This window comes from Euphorbia lathyris, chromosome 8 (assembly GCF_963576675.1).
Source record: "Euphorbia lathyris chromosome 8, ddEupLath1.1, whole genome shotgun sequence".
Classification (NCBI taxonomy): domain Eukaryota; kingdom Viridiplantae; phylum Streptophyta; class Magnoliopsida; order Malpighiales; family Euphorbiaceae; genus Euphorbia; species Euphorbia lathyris.
This window is the reverse complement of record NC_088917.1, coordinates 10589329-10612506: the sequence shown is the minus strand read 5'-3', so window position 1 is coordinate 10612506 and position 23178 is coordinate 10589329. Positions and strand designations below refer to the sequence as shown.

At 32.1% G+C, this 23178-nt stretch overlaps 1 protein-coding gene across 1 annotated transcript; it reads right to left on the bottom strand.

Annotated features, from left to right (window-relative positions):
* Nucleotides 1-613: 613 nt before the first annotated feature.
* LOC136202529 (BTB/POZ domain-containing protein NPY1) lies at nt 614-8485 on the bottom strand. Its single transcript, XM_065993215.1, has 4 exons — nt 7747-8485; nt 4406-4475; nt 1489-2670; nt 614-1401 (listed from the first exon to the last, which is right to left on the bottom strand). Exons 1-4 carry the CDS (start codon nt 7806-7808, stop codon nt 865-867), a joined length of 1851 nt encoding a protein of 616 aa, XP_065849287.1. The 5' UTR covers nt 7809-8485; the 3' UTR covers nt 614-864.
* Nucleotides 8486-23178: the final 14693 nt, after the last annotated feature.

Sequence of the window (23178 nt, the reverse complement as noted above, 5' to 3'; positions counted from 1 at the left end):
TTTTAAAATCGTAATAATATATGAATAATATTGGATCATGTTGTCACAATTGATATCAGATCCCACTCCGTTAACAATTAATATCAAAATCGACTCTCCACAATATGGTGATTCTGACCCACTGTTTCCAAGAAATTTAGCTCGGATGCTATATTAGTATCCCAAAACTGGTCCAGGTCCCATTAAGTCCTCTCTAAATCCAAAGTTTCAATTTTTTTGGGCCTGTCTAAGTCCAAATTTCTAATTTTTTTGTCCTCGTCTGTTAAGCCCTCATTAAATTCAAATTTCTAATTTTTTTTTGACCTGTTAAACCTTTCTTAAATCTAAATTTCTAATTTTTTTTCACCTATTAGGCTCTCTCTAAATCCGAATTTTTTCTACTAGACACTGATTTAGGAAAAAAAAAAAATAATTTACACACCACGTGTAAAATCGGCCCTCTCAACCGAGCAATCCTGTATTCGTCACTGGACACGTTTAAAACCATGAAACTCAATAAGTTAAAATTTGATCAAACGGAGAATATCTATATGATATTTTAACAAAATACACATTAATCAAAGAAAATTATTTCCATCTCCATAAATTTTCTACTTTTATCACCCAAACATAGTGGTAAAAAGAACATTAACATATCTTTCATAATCTAAGTGAACATATACAAACATTGCATAAACATTAGAAGTGGAAACCGCTAACCTTAGAAACTAAAACCCACCCAAAATTAAAAATCAAAACAGAAAATCAAAATAGAAAATGATTACATCATGATCAACTACAACAAAATCCTAAAACTTTTTACACTTTGAATTAGACTTTTTTAGCTATCTTCGCTTAAGATTAGTTCTTCTGAGTTCCTATTTTTCAGGAAATGGAATGTCTCCTATGTCTTGAAGATGAGCCAGATGACTTAGTGTCTCCCGGAACCAATGAAGTCGGACTCTGTGAACTCCCCGACGTTTCCGAGCTTTTGTTCTCGCCGAGTCCTTTCCCCATTACCCACAACTTGTCGAATATCCTCCTTGAACGAGATGGGAGCAATTGTATACCGCTTTTGCTGTTTTTGCTGTTCTTCTTCATTAGATGTCCGTTTCTTTGGTTTTCTTCGTCTTTTATCTTTGACTTACTCGTGTCTTTCTTCGCGGGTTTATCACCGTCGGTCGCTGTTTTCTCCCATTCTTCATCCGTGTTAGTCACGGAATTTGATGCATCGGGAGGAGTGCTCGGAGCTTGAGCTAGCGCACTTGCTCTAACCTGCTCGAAAAACAAAACTTGGACTACTACACGGAGAGGGAGATGATCGTTCTGCGCGGCGTGCATTGAAGCATCCATTGTTAGTTTCTTGACATCCATCAATCCACAGATCTTTTTCCTTTCGGCTTTCGTCAAATCGGGATGTTCCTGAAAACATACATATATCTATCAGTACATATGTGACTATCGTTTTTCGATTCACGAGAATGCAAGAAATGAACTCGAAAAGCTTACCCTGAGATAAATGTCAATGGCTTTGTAGAGCCCGTCGTGGATCGGTCTAGCAGAATCAGGGATCGACTGTGACAGCTCGAGGAAACACGAAAGGGGGAGATTCGCGTCAAGAGCGATTTCCGAGAAGTATCCATCAATCAACTTTCCAACACTCAACATTTGAACATTTCCATTCCGCAAAACAAAATCATCAGTCTCATCATTCTTCTCGACGCTCAAATCCTGACCGTACTTTTCATGAGCCATGTACCGGTTAACAAGTGATTTAACTAATTCCACGTCGTATATTGTGGTCTGTGGTGCCTGTGCCGGAATCAATAAATCCTTCACCGAAGCCTCGTGCAACTTTGAACTGATCCTCTTGACCAAATCCTCCTTAGGTGAACCATCCACTCCAACAAAAATAGCAACTCTCAACAATTTCAGCAAGAAACTACACGGACAACCACCGATGCCCTTTTCGGAAGGCAATAAACAAACCAGTGTTTCGACGAGATATTTGTATCTCCAGGTTCGACCATCGGCGACCAATTCATCGAATCTATCAGGCAACCATCGGACTGCGTACGTTTTCAGCGCCTCCGCAACAACTGCACTATCCATCCTTCCCTTGGATTTGATGGCAATCATCACTCGCTTGTAGAGATCAATATCAAGCTCACATATATCTTCCACCCACCAATCCTTCGGGACAGATTCAAATTTCTCGCGAAATTTCAACCCGTCCTCGACTATGTTATCAGGAACCGATAGCTTCCTATTATACGTGTATGACCAAGTAATGTTCGTAGGATCCACGGAGGTTTTCGATGCAATGGAATCTACACATCTTCCGACGATCTTCAGATCTTCAGACCAAGGGAGTAGAGATTTGGTGGTTTGAAGTACAATAATCGAATCTTTCCAGCTGCGAAAAATGCTGGAGTTGAGAAATACCTCGATTTTGAAAATAAGGTTCCCGCGATCAACATCCTCAGTCATCTCGAGGTACTCAGCTCCACAACGTGCAGCCACAACACTGTATGCATTGAGAGTAACCGTCATCCCGTAGCAGAATTTAGCACAAATTTCGAAGGCCTTTGATCCACCCGGAAAATCAGGCATGTTAATCTCATTAGAGTTCTCCTCACTGGCTTTCAAGACTAGCTTCTGCAAGCGATTACTCTTTGACAAGAGAGGAAACTGCAAATGCATATCAGAGCAACAGATGATGACCAGATTATGCAAAAACTTGCTTCAAAAAATACAGTACTAAAACGTACGAAATTCTAATTTAGCCCCCGCTCAATTCAATTTTTATTGGTTAAGCTTATGATCTTTTAAATAACATTACACCCTTATCAATTATTTTTTAACACATTAAGCAAAAAGCTATATACCAGATGAAACCTTCAAAATTAAATAACTTGTCTCATTTTACAACTGTAAATAGGTTGTCAAACCCGGTTATCTAGTCATAATCGTATTATGTGAGAATATATATATGATATAGAGGCGGCCCGGTGCATTACGCGTCCCTGCTTAAGCGAGGGTCCGGGAAGGGAAGGGGTCCCACCACAAGAGTGTACTGGGGGCAAGCCTTCCTTTGCCAATATTTTGGCAAGAGGCCACTCCTAAGACTCGAACCCGTGACCTCTCAGTCACACGACAACAACGTTTACCGTTGCGCCAAGGCTCGCCCTCAATATATATGTGATATAAATGACAAAAAAACCCGAAAATCGTGTCAAACGGATTATCTCTATAATTCATGTTATCGTGTCAAAAATTGACAGCCTAACTGTAAACAACTTATATCATTTTCGAACTGTACAAATACAATAACAATAATACAGTCTTGACTTCAATTTACTTTGTTCAGAGAATCAGTCAAATGTAACAAACTACACAAAAATTCTGTACCACAGAGATAAATCGGTTCCATGGTTAAAATACATCCATGGCCCCCCAGGACCTGAAATATATTGCTGCTACTAACATTATGTCCGCTACACTTCATTTTTAAACTTAAAACGCCTTGAACTTTACATTTTTGTAAAGTTAAAGCCCAAATCAACAAAAATCCATTAAAAAAAATAACAAAATGATAATATGGCCAAGTTTGACTACATCGTTGACTCTTTTTTTATTCATGTCACCATTTTTTTTCTCGCCATTTCATTAATTTTTTAACGGATTTTTGTTGATTTGATTTAGGAGCCATAATATAATTGAGGGACCATGGTTATAATTACCCCAGGTTCCGTAGTATAACAGCCTAGGAAGCACTGACACTTCTAGGAATATGAGTGTCAGACACTCCGACATTCCGGGGACACACACTCAACACTCCAAAATAAGTGTCCCCTCTTTCTTTTCTTTTTTAATGGGACACTTCGTGGACACTTTGAGGACACGGATTCTAAGTTAATTAAGTAGAATATTGAGGTATTTTTTAATAATTTTACAAAATAGAGGGGTTGATATATATAAAAATAAAATAAAACCCTAATTAACAAAAGAAATCAAAATCTAATGAAAAGAATATAGCAGTCGCCCTTTTTTTTTTTTGTAGTTTAAATAGTTTGAATTATTAAATGTTTCTTTTTAATGAATTAATGACTTATTATGGACGTTATTTATGATATATATATATATATATGGTGTCCCCACCACGTGTCTCATATTTTTTTAAAAAGTTGTTTGCCGCACCCGTATGAGTATCAGTGTTAGTGCTTCCTAGATAACAACATTCCCATGATTCCAATTAGGCAATAAGCCAAAACCTTGTTTCAGAAGAATAATTAGTCCTTTTATTCTAGATCACTATATCACGGAAAATGCTCATTGGAGTTCAATGGAATAGAAAAAGATTGATGCTTTCATAAGCGTATAAATACCAAAACGTGCTAATTCCAAAACAAGGGAAAGACTATACCTTGTGTAGGTAAAACTTGACTTCACCAACATTTATGGTGACATCTGTAGCCAGCTCGGATGACACATATCTGCACAACCACATCAATCATGGTTAACCGGCCTAAGATGAGAAAGCAGTAAATGCACTAAACATTGATGGTTCTTTCAACGGTGAAAATAATGTATACATATTATGAAGTATAAAGATTCGTACGGAAACTTTGATTTTGAAGCGTTTCATGTTTCGAAAACCCAAACTCTAGGAAACTTGTACAGAATGTTTGTGGTCATGTTTCCCTAATTTAAGATATTTTAGAAACTCATTTCTAGGATATAATGTGATTGACTCGCTAACTCGAGACCTAATAAAAGGCAATAATCATTGTTCACCGACCAAAGCGAAAAAATCTCTTTTTTCCTTCTACTGTGCAACTTGTATGCAAATTTTTTAAATATGTATATATAAATATTAAACATACGCCATAGTATTAAAATTTATAGATCCTCATATTTTGATTATTTACATCGTTTCACCATGTTTCCATTTCCCATTTGTTTTACAAATATCATTTCTTGGTATCCCTTTCCCTATTTGTTTCTGTTTACATGTAAAATAGGTCCTTACTACTTAAGGTATCAAATTCCCATACTCTAACAAGGACCCATATTGCACTCTCAATCTATGTTGCTCGGAAACTCTTATTATTAGCGTTTCCGTGTTTCTTGTCCGTTCCCGTTTCCATTACGGTTTTATAGCTATATATTTGTAGAAATAAAGTTTTCAGGTTTTCCGGTTTCATTACCGTTTCCTAGCTATATAATTTTAGAAATAACGTTTTCCAGTTTTCCATTTCAGTTTCCATTACCATTTCCTAGCTATATATTTTTTAAAATAACTTTTCCCGGTTTCCATTTCAACATAGCTCTCAATCCCCTGTTATCACTTCTAAATCTAGCTAAGATAAAAACTTCAAGTCCACAAATTAAATTATCAAAGCCAAGACCCATTCACATAAATGCTAATTTGCCTCTTAAAACATTGTGCCAAAACAACCAGACAGAATAGCTCATGCGTGCAAGAGAAATCATTGAATCTATAATCCATATTATCACTATTCTGTCATATAAAATTCCAAGTTGCATAAAGTAGTCAATCTTGTCTTCTTGCAATCATAATAAATTTGTAACATTACAACAGCAAACAAAATTAGGTTCAAACTGTAACTATCATGTATGCTTTTACTATCACACTCTGGTTGGCTTCTCAGTTAGGGAGCAACTTTTGAAAGGACAACGCAATTTATTTAGACAACCCAATTGACACGACTGTCATTTTTTTACATTTATATCCTATATAATTATATAAGACAAGATAACCTGAATTGCCACCTCTAATCTCAGTATGCATATCCAGAGAGAAGCGTGGGGTGATAAGATTCTTTTCAATTTGCTCTAAGATTCCAAAAATTAAGGGTGTGCATCTGTTCAAACCGGACCAGACCGCAAATTCCAAACAACGAATATCACAAAATAATTACATCGACACCAGTGACGGATCCAGAATTCAATGACAGAGAGTGCTTGTGGTGGTCTCTCATTATTTATGGGGGCTAAATTGATAAATTTTGGGTGTTTTTACATAAAAATTTGAAGTCTCATAGACCCCTGATCAGTCCCTGATCGACATTACACAGAACCGAATAGCATGTAAACCCGAAATATTCAGTTCGGTATTAAACCTAATTTAGTTAAAAATAAAAGCAAATAAAAGTCACTATATTTCATCAATTAATTTGCTTCAACAACACAATATACCTATTTTGGATAATATTCTAAAAAAACGAACTTCTAAAATCAAATATATACATATAAATGCATAATATATATAATTCGGTTCGGGTTTTTTACATCAAATTGAATCGGTTCGGTATTTCGGTTGTAACTGAATAATGCACACCCAAAAAAGTAATAGATATGAGATGAGGTGAAAAGAATTCTATTTCTAAACATTACCCTATCCTGCTAACCACCCCCCACCCCCCAAGCCCAAGGTCCCCTACAAATGAAAAGGGGAAAGGAAAAGATGCACTTCTCCAATCAAACGTTGTTCAAGATAAGGAAATGTGAAGAGTACAGCAAGAAACAACTCACTGACATGATTAAAACCTTTGCACACACACACTATAGGACTTTAATCACATTGGACCACAACCTCACTTATCAAAAGATAAAGGGACAACTCAACTGCAGGACCACTCTTCAAGTAGCAGTGAAATTGTGGTAGCAATAATAAGAACATGAAAGAATAATACTTAATTTAAGAGTAAGAGTGGAGAATCTTAAGCCTCATTCTTTCCATTTAAAATCGGATTTTTCCCCAAAAAAGAAGTATTTTTCTGAGAAAAATCCCAGGGCGGATTAAAAACAATTCTGGATCTAAGTTCTTGTCTGAATTGTCAAAGTGCGTATAAACTAGTGTTTAAAACATCGGTTTCAAATGCAAATCACCTCAATCACCGGAGTCAGTGTCAATGCAGCTGCAACCGGGGAAGGTGCAGTAACTGTTTTGACACGTGACACTGATGGAACCTGGTAGTTCAATCACCGAATATATTGCACAGAAACTGAAACTAAAATGGGAAAGTACACTAGGAAACATTATTTCTAAAAAAAAATGTAGCAAGGAAACTGTGATCGAAATGAAAAAGAAACTGAATAAGAATATATTGCACGGAGAAGGAAACTGAAAAGGAACAGATATCGGAAAACATTATTTCTAAAAAAATATAGCTAGGAAATAGCTATGGAAATGAAAAAGAATCTGAAAGGGAAATGGACACCAAACGGTAACGAAGAAGAGTTTTCATGCAACGTAGATCACCAGAGTTATTTACATTTGGGACCATAACAGCCCTTTGACACAGTTGTTAAAATTAGTATTACAAATTATTATTATTATTTTAACTAAGCCTTGTCCACAGCATATCCTCAAAATAAGGAAAAATCCATTAAAATCTGGGGGAAAAAACATTGTTTCTTAGTTCTTGGAGTACAGATAAATTTCATGATAAGACACTATGATTAATCATAAATTTGGACGCATTAGAGGGTTAAAATCTGAGCTTGTGCTTAATTTCCATGAGAAGACAAAAGTAAAGGATCCAAATTAAAAGGCAGGTAATAAACACCATGTGCTCCACACAAAGACTACACACCAAATGCCAAAGATTAACAAGTAGAAACTAAAGAAAACACAACCAAACAAACAGAAAGACGAAGAACAGAATAATAATTTAATAAACAAAGCTTCAACTTGTCAGATTTGTCACATAAGTAGAAAGCAAAAAAAAATCTCCTCACCTGACGGATTTGCCTTCAGCTTGAAACGCATCAGGCTTAGATCCCAGCTTCATAAACTTCATAGTTCTTTCTTCCTTTAACCCCCAAATTACCCCTATCAAATTGCAGAAAAACACAGTAGAAAAACCTTCACACAACTGCTGTATAATCTCTGAAACTCCCCATACCACAAGGTTGAGAAAATTGAAATCCAGAACAGAAAATGGCGGGTTAGTTAATTAGAAGGAAATTCCTAGCTGTCTCCCCGTATGAAACACTCTACCAGAAGACCATAATATACATTGGACTGAGACAACCACAAACCCTCGAAATTCGCGCTGTCCACATTAAATTCAAGCAAAATGGGAGCCCTCAACCATAACCACAGCTAGATTAGATGCAATAGACGGAAGCAGGAAGTAATAATTACAGGTACAGGGAGGGGAAATGGCGTCACGGATTACAGAAAAATGAAAAAAATGTCGTCAGAGAATAGGGAAATTTTCAATTGAAAAATGAAATGGAGGAAGATGAAGAAGGAAATACTATAGAAAAGGTTGAGAGAGAGAGAGAGAGGTATGAGAGAGAATGTCTTATCAATAAATTCTCGCCGCCTTTGCTTTAAATCACTACTGATCTGCTGAAGATCCTCTTCTCTTCTTCTTCTTCTTCTCTCTCTCTATCGGCGCAAATCTCAATAACTTTCTTCAATGACTCAACTTTCTTCTTCCTCTCTCTCTCCATCTCTGTATCAGTAGTAAATTTCTTTAATACGCGATGATGAATGGTGATTTTGGGCTTAACTTCTGACAATTTTGTCTTCTCTTATGGTAAATTACGTTCATGGCCCTCCAAGTTAGATCAAGTTTTATTAAAGCTCTTAAACTTCAAATTCGAATATAAAAATCTCGGGCACGTTTTTGTCTATCGTCATCCTGAACTTTTAAAATAACCTATCACACATTAGCTGGTTTTAAAAATCTATCACATATATAATTGGCTTTAAAAACCTATTGCATACATATAGTTAGCTCATTCGGACATTTTGTAAACAAAATCGTTGATCTGTCATCTTTAACAGATGAGGTGGCATGTGCGTAAGAGATCTGAATGAGCCAACTATAGATATGCAATAGGTTTTTTATGTGATAGTTTTTAAAGCTAACTATAAATGTGTCTATTTTAAAAGTTCATGGTGCTAATATGAAGAGGACCTTTAACTACCAGCTCAAACTTTTAGTTCAAACGGTTTTATGATATGGTAATATGGACATGTGTTGTGCACACTTCAAGTCCAGTGGGCATTCGCGTGTGGGGGTGTGTCATTAATATGAAGTATACTTTTAACTATTAGCTTGAGCTTAACGGAAGTACTCTCTTCATATTATTTATCACATTTAACCAAATCACACGTATTAAATAAATGATTGATTAATATTAGATTTATAGCAAATAGACTAAAATACTTCTTATCTCTTTTTATTAATAACCATCATTTTCTGTAACATTCATAACCGGAAGAAGTAATAATTTAAGAATTATTTAGTTGTTATTTAGTTGGAAAAAAGTTACTAATTTAAAGAGAGAAAGATTAAAAAATGATGACCTAAACTCAATGATGGGATCCAGGATTCATTCTCTATCAGGATTTATGGGTGTTAAATTGATATTTCCAGTATTTTTATATTAAAAAAATTAAAAACTTGTACATAATTTTTGTAGAATTTTTAACGTTTATATGGCGACGCGTGGATGCTCAAACTCCCCCAAACCACCCTCTGGATCCATCCCTGCCTAAATCTAACCGTTAAGAAACTCTTTTTTTCTTCATTCAAGTTTTAAAGTTATCTTTCAGGTTTTAGTCAGAATATAAACTCATTCTTTACTTTGTTGTATTTTTCTTTATTAAATAAATTTGTTATTAACCTATTATGGTAAATTAGATAGTTTTTTCTTTATTTGTAGTTTTTTTTGTTCTTTCTCCATTTATGGGTAACGATATTTTCTCTATACATGTCTTATCATGTTTTCTTTTATGAAAAAACAGAAGAGTTTTATCTATCATCACATAAATCTGACTCATTGAAAGATCATGAAGTTATTCTTGGAAAAAAAATATAAAGTCAATTATTGATGGAGTGTATTTCTCAGCATTGTGTCAAAAACAGTTTTAAACATTGTCTACTGTTAATTTATCACGATCTGTAATATTGAAGATGCAGATTCAAATTATATGATGTACTTTTAAATTGTTTTTTTTTTAATTACTTATGTCGAGATATATTATTTTTTCTATAAATTCTTCTTCTAAAAAATTCGAAAATTATAATTTTAAAAAATAAAAAAAATGGTGATAAAATATAAATGTTACATGTACAACCTTCACTAAAATCACATGTGTACCATACAACAACAATTACATATATATATACACACACGTACATACAAGTTTTAATCATTTTCATCATAAAACTATTTTCTTTCATTTCTATTATTTATTTATTTTTAAATCCATTACATATTTTAAATTGATTTCATTGTGATACTCATTTATCACATGTCAATGTTATATATATATATATATATATATATATATATATATATATATATCACCCTTCCCATATTATAAATAAATGAAAGTTTACCATTTAAATTACATGTTTAAGTTATTATTTCACAAAGAAATTCACAGTACAAGTTCAAGCTGCTCCAAAATGCATAAGCAATAATGGACTATCACTATTGGTACGATCATAAATAAAAAAGTAAAAATAAAACTTCACCTATCCTTTAAAAATTTATTGATAAGGAATAACTTTACTCAATAAACATATTATACATATATATATACAACAATAATTAAAAAAAAAAGAAGTAATAATATATAATCATTATCAAATTATAATTATTATACATTCTCAATACAGAGAAAGTCAGTTAGTTCACTTATTATACTGATCATTATTTGATTGCATATGGGTCCTATTACACTTAGATGACAGGTGTAAAATGGTCATTGGGCCTAATCTATAGACTGCCTCACTAATTTCGAACACGATCATTTGTGCTACGAATGAGTTGAACTCAGCTCACTTAGTCCGTTGCGGATATAACTCAATGTATGCGCTTCTGGTTCACTAATTCATATAGCACTCTCAACTAGGACCATTTCAAATATCCATCTAAGTAAGTTTACGTTCTTTTTCATCCAACCAATATCTAAAATGCATAGGCGTGAATGGACTATCAGTGTTAGTATGACTTTTTTTTTTTAAAAGTACTTCATATATCCTCTAAAACATTGTTGACAGTGGATGAATGTTGAGCGATTTCCGCAAGTGCACGGTTTCGCTTGTAGTAATAAAAAGATATCGATCCCACAGGAAACGTTTTTTTCATAAAAACTTATTTTAATATAGTTTAAATACGACTTAAGGTTTATTTAATAGATAATCGTAAATTGAATTTGGTTTTGAGATTTAATTAATAAGAATCAGATTGGAAAATATGTAGAAGGTTAGAAATCAATTCTGTTTTGAATATGAATTACAAAACAGGAACGTCTAGTGTTTAAAGTAAGAGAATAATTGTACTTGTTTGCATTAAGCAAAAAAAAACAACTTTAAACTTTGTAACAACTATAAATGTGTAATAAACGTAAACTCCTTCAATTAAAAGGTTTTGAACCGCAGACGATCTTCCTACGGTCGGGCAAGATCGCTACCTTAATCAAATTAATACTTATTTCCGATAAGCCGACTTAACGATCATATCGTCCGTAAGAATGAATTTGTCCAAGTGTTCAACAAAGTTTCCTTGTAAAGATATTGAATTTAACTACGTTTTAATGAAAACACCAGAACTCACTTCAGATCATTTACCAAAGTGCTACATAAAAATATATTGAATTGCATGAACTTTATTAGATGAAGTGTGAATTGATACAAGTTTACAGAGAATAAAAAGCATGGAAGCATTCAAAACGACATTGGAGTTCCGGGTCGTCAATCCTTTCCTCAAACCTCGTTAGAGTTTGTCAGGTTCCGGGGTCGAATCCGCTACTTAATCTTCTCGCTGAATCTTCGGAATAGAGATGGTATTTTTACTACCAAAATGTAAACTAGTCTTCGAACAAATCTTAATCTAAATCTAATTGCTACTGTGTTTGTAATTAATTAATAAACAATGTGTGTACATCATATTGCTTTTACAAAATCGAACTTCTAACTCTGAATCGTTTCTGACTCAGAATTTCTGCATAAATTTTGTACTAATCTTAAAAATCTAACTCTCTATAACTCTGAATTCAACTCTTTATTTATAGATGTTGAAGAGTCGTGTTTAGGGATCGTGTCCGCTGCGAAGAGACGTTTTTATCCACTCGAATGGACGCGTTTCTTTGAATTACAACATGTGAAGGATGTGCTGCCAGATTTTCTGATGTTACCGAGATCTAAGAATCTCTACCGAGATGAGGGAAGTAAAATTTCAGCCTTCGGAACGCAAGAGAGGACGTCTGGAAGACGCGTGTCGCGATCGAGATTAGGGAATCTCGGTCGCGACACGGGTGATTTTTTCCGGCGTCGACTTCATTTCCCGTCTTCGTTTCGGTGCGTTTGAATTTTCTCGTATTTTGCTCGTAACTTAGGACTTTTCCTTCGTTTTTTACCTCTTTTCGTTCCTATTTGGATTTTACCAAATATTTAGGTACCTTGCATGAAAAAAACATATTCGGACGTAAAAGTACTCTAAATAGATATAAACAGTACAAATTCATAGCAAAACTGATGTAAATATTGATGATATTTTAGGTATATTTTGGGTTTAACAATGAACTGTCTACTCAATAAACATATTATATGTATAATAATTTAAAGAACCAAGTAATAATATATCACCATTATCAAATTAACATTATTATACATCTCAATATAAAGTTAGTCATATGGTTCACTTATTACACTAATCATTATTTGATTACTTATGGACCTATTACACTTAGATGACTTATGTAAAATGATAATTGGACCTAATTTGTATCATGACTCACTAATTCAGAATACATTATTTGTGCTACGGAGAAGTTGAACTCAACTTATGTAGTTCGCTATAAAAAAATATATAACTCAGTATATGTGTTTCTGGTTCACTAAGAGTATCTCCAACAGCCTTTTAAACTGGCTCTTAAGTTAAAATTTGAGGAGGGAGAATAAAAAATCAACTCCAACAGCCTCTTAGTGGCTCCTCAAATCACTAAGAGCCTCTCCATCCTCTCTATTAATAGAGAGCTCTCTCCACCTCTTAGTGCCTCCTAACTTCATTTTTTAATAATAATTTATTATTGATGAGTCTCTCTTCTCACACTATTGGTAATGTAACAATAAATAATAATCTTAATAATAAAATAATAAATAAGGAGTGAATATAAGGAGCATTATTGGAGATGATATATCTTAGCCACTCTTAAATCACTAAGAGTCAATTTTTTATATTATTTTTAGAGAGTTCACTAAGAGTCTGTTAGAGATGCTCTAATTCGAATAACACTCTCAATTATGACCATTTCTAGCTTAATTTGCCACCTCATTTTTTTTTTTGCAAGCTACAACACTTTCGAGCTATAAACTATCTACTTATAGCTTAAATGAGTTTCATATGTCATATCATCTTCTCGTATTAATCAAATTTCTCACTTCAACGGGTCTTGCCCCGCCATCTTTTTGACATGCTACTAACCCAATCGAGCCAATTTACTCACCCAAGCAATAATTTGAAAAAATATGTATATTTAAGCATCTGATCAATTATTATTTTTATTAGACTCTTGATCTCTTAAATGGATACATTAAGTCTCTAATCAGTTATTTTTTTTAACACATCAATACCTTAATATTTTAAATTGAGACATTAAGCTATTGATCATTTATTTTTTAACACATTAAGTGCCTCTTGGATGATCCAGTTACATGTATGATTCAAACTTCATTTAACGCATGCAAAACTGTCAACATGTCACTATTTTAACACAACAATTGACATATATATTGTCGACCCAAATAATTTCTAGGGTAAAGTTCAAATAAAACCCCTGTGGTTTCACTAATTTTCAGATAAAGAACAGTGGCTTACTTTTTATCAAAACGAGGACTGAGGTTTTCAACTTTAGCAAAATAAGGACTTTTTCGATTGATACTATTAAAATCACCCTTAACAACTTCAAAAATGACATATTTTAAGCACTACTAATATTCTAAGCAACTTTAATTCTTCAACTTTTTTATTTCGAGATTATTTAGATGATGTTTGGTAAAGAGAGAGAAAGTTAATGTTTAGAGAGAGAAAGTTCCAAAAAAGATGATTTTCTAAAATCGAAAATGTAGTTCTATAGAAAATATGACATTGAACAACTTTAATTCTTGAAAATTTTCATTTTCAGGTCGTTAAAGATAGTTTTAATAGCATTATTAAAAGTGCGAAACCTCAGTCCTCGTTTTGACAAAAAGTAAACCACAGTCCTTTATCTGAAAATTAGTGAAACCACATGGGTTTTATTTGAACTTTCCCCTAATTTCTAAACTGTTTTACTTTAGATGTATAGTGATACGTTGACAATTATACACATGCTAAATGGATTTTGAATTATTCACATAACCGGTCGGTCCAATAGGGGGTTAATTGTGTTAAGAAAATAATTGATCAACAACTTAGTATATATCCATTTAAAAAAATCAGGGGCTTAATGTATTAAAATATAATAACTGATCAAGGACTTAATGTATTTATTTAAAAGATCAAGAGCTTAACTAATAAAACATGAATTGATCAGGGCCTCGAATATGTGTTTTATGTTAAATAACCACACAGGTCAGAGCTACATACCGATGTGGTTACACGACATGTCACTGTTTTAACACGACAATTGACCTATATATTATCGATCCAAATAATTTCTTAACTGTTTTACTTTAGATGGATAGTGATTTGTTGACAGTTATATACATGCTAAATGGATTTTGAATTACTCACATAACCGGCCGGTCCAATATGGGATTATTATGTTAAGAAATAATTGATCAACAACTTAGTACATCCATTTAAAAACTCAGGGGCTTAATGTATTAAAAAATAATAACTGATCAAGAATTTAATGTATTTATTTAAAAGATTAAGAGCTTAACCAATAAAACATGAATTGATCAGGACCTCGAACATGTGTTTTATGTTATGTAACCACATCGGTCAGAGCTACAGACGGACGTTTCTACTCAGAGCAAAACAACATCGGTCTTCAAAAAGGATGTTGGGGAAGTCTGCACGAGACGCACTACAGTCGTGATATAAATTTGTTAAGTTTAAATCTAATGGTTACTGGTCATATTTATTTAGGGATGTTTAATTGCTCATTTTCATGCTCCAGTTTGCCTTTTCATTTCAAAAGGGAGAGTTTTAGGTGTTTGGTTAGTGATCTCATGTTTGCCTTTTACATCTGAGAAGCAACATTAGGTGTTTGGTTAGTGACCTCATGTTTGCCTTTTATACCCGAAAAACAGCCTTTTACAAAAGCAGAGAATATCTGTTTTTTGGGAAAGCAGTTTTTTTCAATAACAAACAGCAAACTGTAACATCAAACAACAAATAGCAACAGTAAATAGCAAATCGTAATAGCAAACATCAATAGCAAACAGTAGGTAAAACAAACGGTCAGTAACTGACCATGCGAGCATCAATGAATTAAAAGAAAGTAATGATAAAGTTAAGGGTTAATAGTGTAATTTAACTCTTCATTCTACCTTGCTAAATTGGAGAGAGAAAATTGAAAAGGGAAAGAGAAAAGGAGAAGGGGAATAGCGAGGGGTAGAGTGGACTTTGGAGAATTGAGTAGGCGGAAGAGGGAGCATATAAGTGTGAAAACAGGGTGGCGCAGAGAGAGGTGGGCGGTGGAGCTTTTATGCCGTTAAACGACGCTATCTTTTTTGTTACACTTTTGCCCTTTGACGTGGAGCTGTGTGTGTGTTTGACTTTATTTGACATTTATTTTTTCTTTTATCCCACGTGGACAAGTTTCATTGGCCCATTCTGCTACTATAAATGGCCTAATATTTTGGTGAATGGAGTTTACACATTGGACCAATAATTTATAATATAATGTCATGTTAAATAAAAGATTTTGTTATCACTAGTAACTTTATCTATTTCCAAGATAAAAAAAGTTAATTTAAATAAAGGTATATTTGGTAAAAGTAAATTAATGTGTATAGATTGATACAAAATGTCATGTATTGTAGAACAAAAAAATTCTCTAGAAATACATGAATTGTAGAACGGAGGGAATATTCAAGACCAATTATAATTGTCTTGATTGATTAAGGATCTCGAGTCGTGTAAATTAGAAATGTCATATTCAAGTTCTAGTGTACGCAGAAAACTTTAATTGGAAGAGAATCCATCTAAAAGGTGCCTTACGAACATCGATCTGAAAAATCTGATAACTTATAAAAAAAAACTAAATGTCAAGAAAACGATCACCTAAACCATTTAGACGTCGAAAATTGAAAAGTTAATTCAATAATTCCTCAAATTAGGATTCAAGGTGGCTTTTGACTGTTTGGACGTTTAGTTGTCTAGCCGGTAATCAGAGCAAAAACTATTGTATTAGTTTAATTTTGAACATTATCATGTGGTTGTTTGTGAATGAATAAAATATTTTTGTTTAATTACGTTTTATACTTATTTTCATGATAGTATTATTTAAGACTTTAAAGATATTATTTTATAATTTTTGTTAAATTATATTATTTATGCACAAATAAATTTAATAATTTATCATTAGATCTAAATTTATTAGATAACCTTAGGATAATTTTCCATTGTATAATTTTAATATTCATTATTCCATATTATTATTTTTATATAGAAATATATATTTTAATCATAATAATTTATTTATTGATAAATAAGAAAATCTAAAATCTAAATCCAATTAATTTTTGACTAATTTCTTATTAATCCTTAATAACTATGTCCGTCATATTAGCAATTAGTATTTTTTACAGCACCCACCTTAACTAATAAAATATTAATATTACATAATTAATTAATTAATTAGTAATTATTTATATAAAATTATAGACCTTGAAATGCAAATTATATATCCTAAATAATAAACCTTGTACCTTAAATATAAATTTTAGACTTTAAAAGATAAATATTAGCATTACAAACGTTTACTCTAAAATATACGACATTAAATTATTGGTCTGACGTACGAATTTTCTAAAATATAAACTTTAGATTCTAAAAAATAATAAACAATAGACTTTAAATTATAAATTCTAATTTTTAAAATATATGATCTGATAATAAATTCCTGGTCCCATATAAGGATAACGACGTGTTCAAAGGTATAGTAATTTCTTTTTCGTGATATTAGTCCAAAGTTGGAGTTCTTATATTAAGCAACCGATTTTTTACTTGTAGGACTCCAAATTCACATTTAGACACGTGTATTGTAATCACACTTAATAAATAAAATAGTAGAACCTCCTATAACATATATAAGTCCATATTACATATGACAAAATATGTATAAAATGTCCCCATTTAACATAGAGAACCACATGATTCTAATCACTTCTCCCAAAGTTGATATTTTGAACCCAATTCAAGTTAGGATGACTAATAAGCCACCACGAACCAATAGTGAATCAGGAGTTTAAACTGATGATAGTTAAGAACAAGGGATAAAGTGTAAAAATACTCTTAATATTTATACCTGGGAGAAACTTTACCCTTAACGTCTACACTAGTGCAAATTTACCCTTAACGTTGGTAATCAAGAGCAATTTTACCTCTAACGTTGATAAGTTAGATCAATTGGAGAAATTATTCATCAAATTGTCTTCTCAGTCATGAATCTTGTCATCGACACTTCACATGTGCATCATTTTATCACTCATTAGTAACATATCACAAACATATGATTAAACGTGAAAAAAAAAATCATATTGTATTTTGTACGAGTTGGATAAAAAAAATACAAATATTTTATCGAATTTAAAAATATTAATCTCCAATTCTATTATTAAATCACAAAAAATATGATTTTTTTTAGAATCAACTTACGCGCAATTGGTGTAGAATAAGGAACAAAATATCTGTGTGTTTATAATAATGTCGGAAATTGACCCAACTTGCCAACATTAGGGGTAATATTGCTCTTGACTGCCAATGTTAGGATAAAACTGTACCATTTTAGACATTAAATACAAAATTGCTCATATGTAACTAATCTCATTTACTATTAATTAAAGAGTAGGAAAAAAATAAAGCAGGTTCAATTTGAACCTGCTGCTGTAAAATTACTAAAAACAATAACATTAAGGTCGGTTGTTCGTAACAACCGACTCTAATGTTATTATCTTTAGCCATGTTTGTTACAATAACAGACTCTAATGATCAAAACATTAGAGTCGGTTGTTATAAACAACCGTGGCAAAAACGCAAGGCATTAGAGTTGGTTATTTGTAAAAACTGACTCTAAATGCCCATTTGGCCACGGTCGAACAACCGTGGCTAAAGACGCCAAACATTTGCCATGCCCCCTTTGGCTACGGTCGTACAACTGTGGCTAATGGTGGTAAACGACCGTGGCCATAGGCTATTTCTGTACTAGTGTGTGTAAAAGTTAGGAGTATTTTTGCACTTTATCCTTAAGAATAAGCTTAATACATCATCTACCCATTAAATTTGTCGAAAAATTTGATTGGTCTCCTAAACTTTTAAAGTGTTTTGATAACCCTTCTCAACTTGCTTAAAATGTCTCAATAGCCTCATCAATTTGCTTAAAATGCAGTCAATTAATCACTCGTTTGCAAAGAAGCAAGCTGTAAGCGAAAAGTGTATTGAACATACCTTGTAGAATAACATGACCAAGATCGAGGTATGGAGTTTTAATATCAAAGAAGAAAGGTTTTACGGTTCAGCAAGTAAGAACTTTCCTTTTAACATGTTTTAATCGATTCTATGAACTATGTACTAACATTTTAAAGTTCTTGCAACACACTTTTTATATGGACCTTACATCTTTGCAACTAAATGATTAATTGACTACATTTTAAGTAAGTTGAGGGGGCTATCAAAACATTTTAAAAGTTTATGGAGTCAATCAAACTTTTTGAATAAATTCACGGGATAATGATATATACATTAAGCCTTAAAAATATATGTTCATCTTGCTATATATATTGAAATTAAGCTTAAATATCATGATTCGAATCATCTATTACTTGGTCTAAGATATTCCAATACTATGTAAATGAACCATTTGAAAAAAAAAAAAAAACTTTAAAGTTAAGCTTGAAGAATATTTTTTTTTTGATATGTCATCATTCAAATATGATTCTAAAAATAAATATGTTCTTATTATATATTTGACTCATATTTTGTTTTTCTTTTTTGATAAAGACTCAAATTTTGTTTAATAAAGCATTAATGTAATCCTTTTGTGTGTTGAATTCATATTATTTTCCTAATTTTATTGCAAATCTCGAAATTAAACAATAATTTTTTTTCTTAATTCATTTCAAAATGTTGGAAAGTCATATACGATAGTTTTCACCTGGTGAGTAATGATGCACCATTAAATTTAATCTTATTAAAATTCTATAGTAGAAATTTAATCATCAGTTTAAATCTAATCTATATATAATATAAAACAGTAACGATGGAGTTGAGGTGTCACTTCCTCCTTTTTTACTGATAAAAAAATATAATATAATATATAATACGGGAGAGGAGATATACTCCTTTTTTTTGTAATCGCCGAAATAGTACGATGATGGCCCTTTCTGGGACAGGCGTACGACCCCGAAACGACATTGTTTTAAAAGCCGGGCCTGGTTTAGAAAGTGATAGTAGTAAGAATAAATAAGAAAGAGAAGAGCTGAAATTCAAGTAATGAAATTTTGGGAGAAAGGAAGAAAAGTATGTATACATCTGGGGGTGCTATATGTATGTAGAAAGAGATCAGTCTCTATCCATCCGGATACTCGGTAGGCTACCAAGTAAGTAAATTCACGTAATGTCTAAATAACAATGAAGCAAGAGCAAGCCAACAAGCTCAAACATAAACAGTTAGTTGGCAAGCTAGCTGCATTTCTTGTGAGTCGACCCGCGCCAACAGGAAAACAAGAAAGGGAAAAGTTATTTGTTGATTTTAATTATATTATTATTTTTATTTGTAAAAAGATTATTTTATCCGTACTATATCTAAGAGTTCTACAGAATTTTAATTAATCCCTAAAATCTCTCTAATTATCTGCATATCTATATATTATATATAATATAAAACAGTCACGATGGAGCTGAGATGTCACTTCCTCATTTTTTACTGATAAAATTTATAATATAATATATTAATTTTAATTATATTATTATATTTATCTATAAAAAGATTATTTAAAGTAAATGTGAAAATAAAATAATAATATTTAAATTATGTAGCACTTTTATATCATTAATTGTAATTATTAGATTATATTTTTGTTAATATTAATATGTTAAGATGAATCCGTGCATCGCACGGTCCAAAAACTAGTAAGTAGTAAAACTACCAAAGTAACTTAAATAGATATGTCTAAAAAAATATATTAATATGAACGTATTTTAATATTTACTAGTATATTTTTATATAAATATATATTTCTAAGTAATAGATTTAGTTTAAATTAAAATATATAATAGTTGGGATGATTGTAGTCAATGTAGAATAGCAAAAACACAATTATTATTTTTGGGATAATTTCCAAATTTGTCCCTTTCATTTTTTTGGGAAGTATATATTTATCCTTAACGTATAATATGATGCAATTTTATCTCTAACGTTGTTAAATATATCAACTTTACTCTTACCTAACAGAAAATTTAAAAGGAGTGATTTGACGGTTATTAAACTACCACTTCGGATTTTCAAACAAGTTTATTGATAAAGTGAAACAGTTTAATGTATTTTGGTAGACTGTTTATAAATATTTTACTAATTAGCATAGTAAATATTTTAGATAATTTTTTTTTTTTTGTGATTGTGTTAGTGACAAAATACATATTTTAATTGATGTTTGAAAGATTTGATATTACAATTTAATAACGAGTCAAATAATAGTAACTCAATAAGGTTAAATTTTCTGTTAGTTAGAATTAAAATTGAACTTGTTTAGAAATGAGAGTAAAATTTATTATTTCATAAGTTAAGGGTAAACATAGACTTCTTTACAAACGACAGAGGCAAAATTTAGACTTTATCACTTATTTTTATTATCTTTATTAGGATCGCGGCCTTGTCATTGGGTTAAAATCAATGCAGATGAATCAACCTCTATAATCCTGGTCCGATAGGGGGTGGTAGTAAAATTCGAAATTATTATGGCTTCCCTATGGGTACTTTCTCGATCGCCGTTCGAGCAAACTTTTGCCTTCTTAGTAGAGCTTCAGATGACTATACTTGCAGTTCAGACGACTTAAAACAGGGGTTGGTGGGGACTCTAGTTGGAGTGCGACTCAATTTATATAGTTAATATTTTTCAGCATCGTCCTCGGTTGGTTAGTCAAGATTAGCTGAAGTGTTTGAATATTTTTAATTCTATACAATTTGTGATCGCACATATCTACATGGAAGGTAATAGAATTGCGAACCTTTTGACTAGGTACAATCTTCGCATTCTGAGTTTCAGTAGTGGGATTCGTTCCCATTCTTTTTTGCAATTTTTAGAGCAATTTCGTTTTGTTTAGCTTGCTCCTTTAATTGGATTGTTTTTTCGTACTTTTTTCTCTTTCTCTTTCTCTTTCATTCTAATAATATTTGGGTTTGTGGTATGGATTTCTTTTCCAAAAATATCAACCTAGTTAGAATGTTCGAAGTCTCTCTTCCGCATTAAAAAAATGGTATAAATAACAATTATAATGCAAGATTCCAATTATTATCTCTAATTGCATATATGATAGATAGAAATACAAGTCATTATGTTTTTTTGGGTAGAAAAATACAAGTCATTATCTAAGGATAGGTTGATAATGAAAGATTAGAAATAAGATTGATATGAAGAAAGATGATGTAGATGGGGTTGGGATTAGTTCTCCAACCAAAATATGGATAACATCTTAAATTCAAGTTGGTAAACTAAGCTTTTTTTTTCCATAAAAAAAAGAAAAAACAAACAAATAATTGTACACAGTCATGGATCCAGGATTCATTGATAGAAAGTGCATACAGTAGTTTATCGTTATTTATAAGTGCTAAATTGATATTTTTTAATTAAAATATAAATTATTAAAATATAAATTTTAAATTTAGATAAAATGAACATCATTATATAAAATCTTCAAAATTGACTTTTTTTTTGAAAGGAAACTTCATTAATGAGCCAACAAAGGGCAACCGTTTAACATAGAAATTGAAATGAAACTCGGAATAACATCATAAACTATAGAACAAGTTGAGAAACGAGATGAATGAGCAATGCCATTATGACATGGGTCAACTTGTTAGCTTGTCTTCTAACAAAACGTACAGAATAAGATACTTTGGTTGAGAGTACGGACCGACATCTGGCGATGATATCACCGAACTCAGTGAGATCATCCTCATGTGAATAAATGGCATCAGCCAGGGGCGGAGACAGAGGAGCTCGGGCCCCTCCGACCGCCGAAACCACCATGACCATGAGTAGTTTCGTCCCCTTGTCTTCACGAAATTTGATGTTATGGTGGTTTCGGCCCCCTGTTGCGAAGAAATAATGGTCAGATGCTGAATTAGCACTCCAAAATTGGCACATGTCCTGTTAGGCACCCTCTAAATCCAATTTTTTTTTTACACACCATGTATAAAATCGGCCCTCAATCGAAAGATCTTGTATTCGCTATTGGCACCAGCCACCATCTTCGAATCCGTTTCAAACATACTAGGAACTCAATATATATAATTATAAGTAATTGATAATTCAAAATAAATGAAAATGGTAATCACTTAATTAAAAAATATTAAGAAAATCAGGACCTCAAAAATTTATTTTTTTAGAAAAACTATTTTTTAATTGCAAAAATGACAATGAAAGCGCCCATAAACAAGCCTTTCACATTGATTACATAAAGCTGAAGTCCTCTAATGCATGTGAATGTGATTTTTTTTTTTTTTGCTTTTACATTTCTTTACTTTTGTTTTAAAAGAAAAGTTAGTAATTGATGTAATTGGATCATGTTCGTAATAATTAACCTAATGACTCTAACAATAATATTAACTAGATTAAAAAAATGTATCATAATCGAGTAAACATAATCATGATCATTTGATTACATGTCGATGATCACGAGTTACGTATTGTTATAGTATTAATTCATTTGGACTCATAACAAGTGGGTCCACTATGAATTATGAAGCTCAGGTGAACTTCGACCCAACAT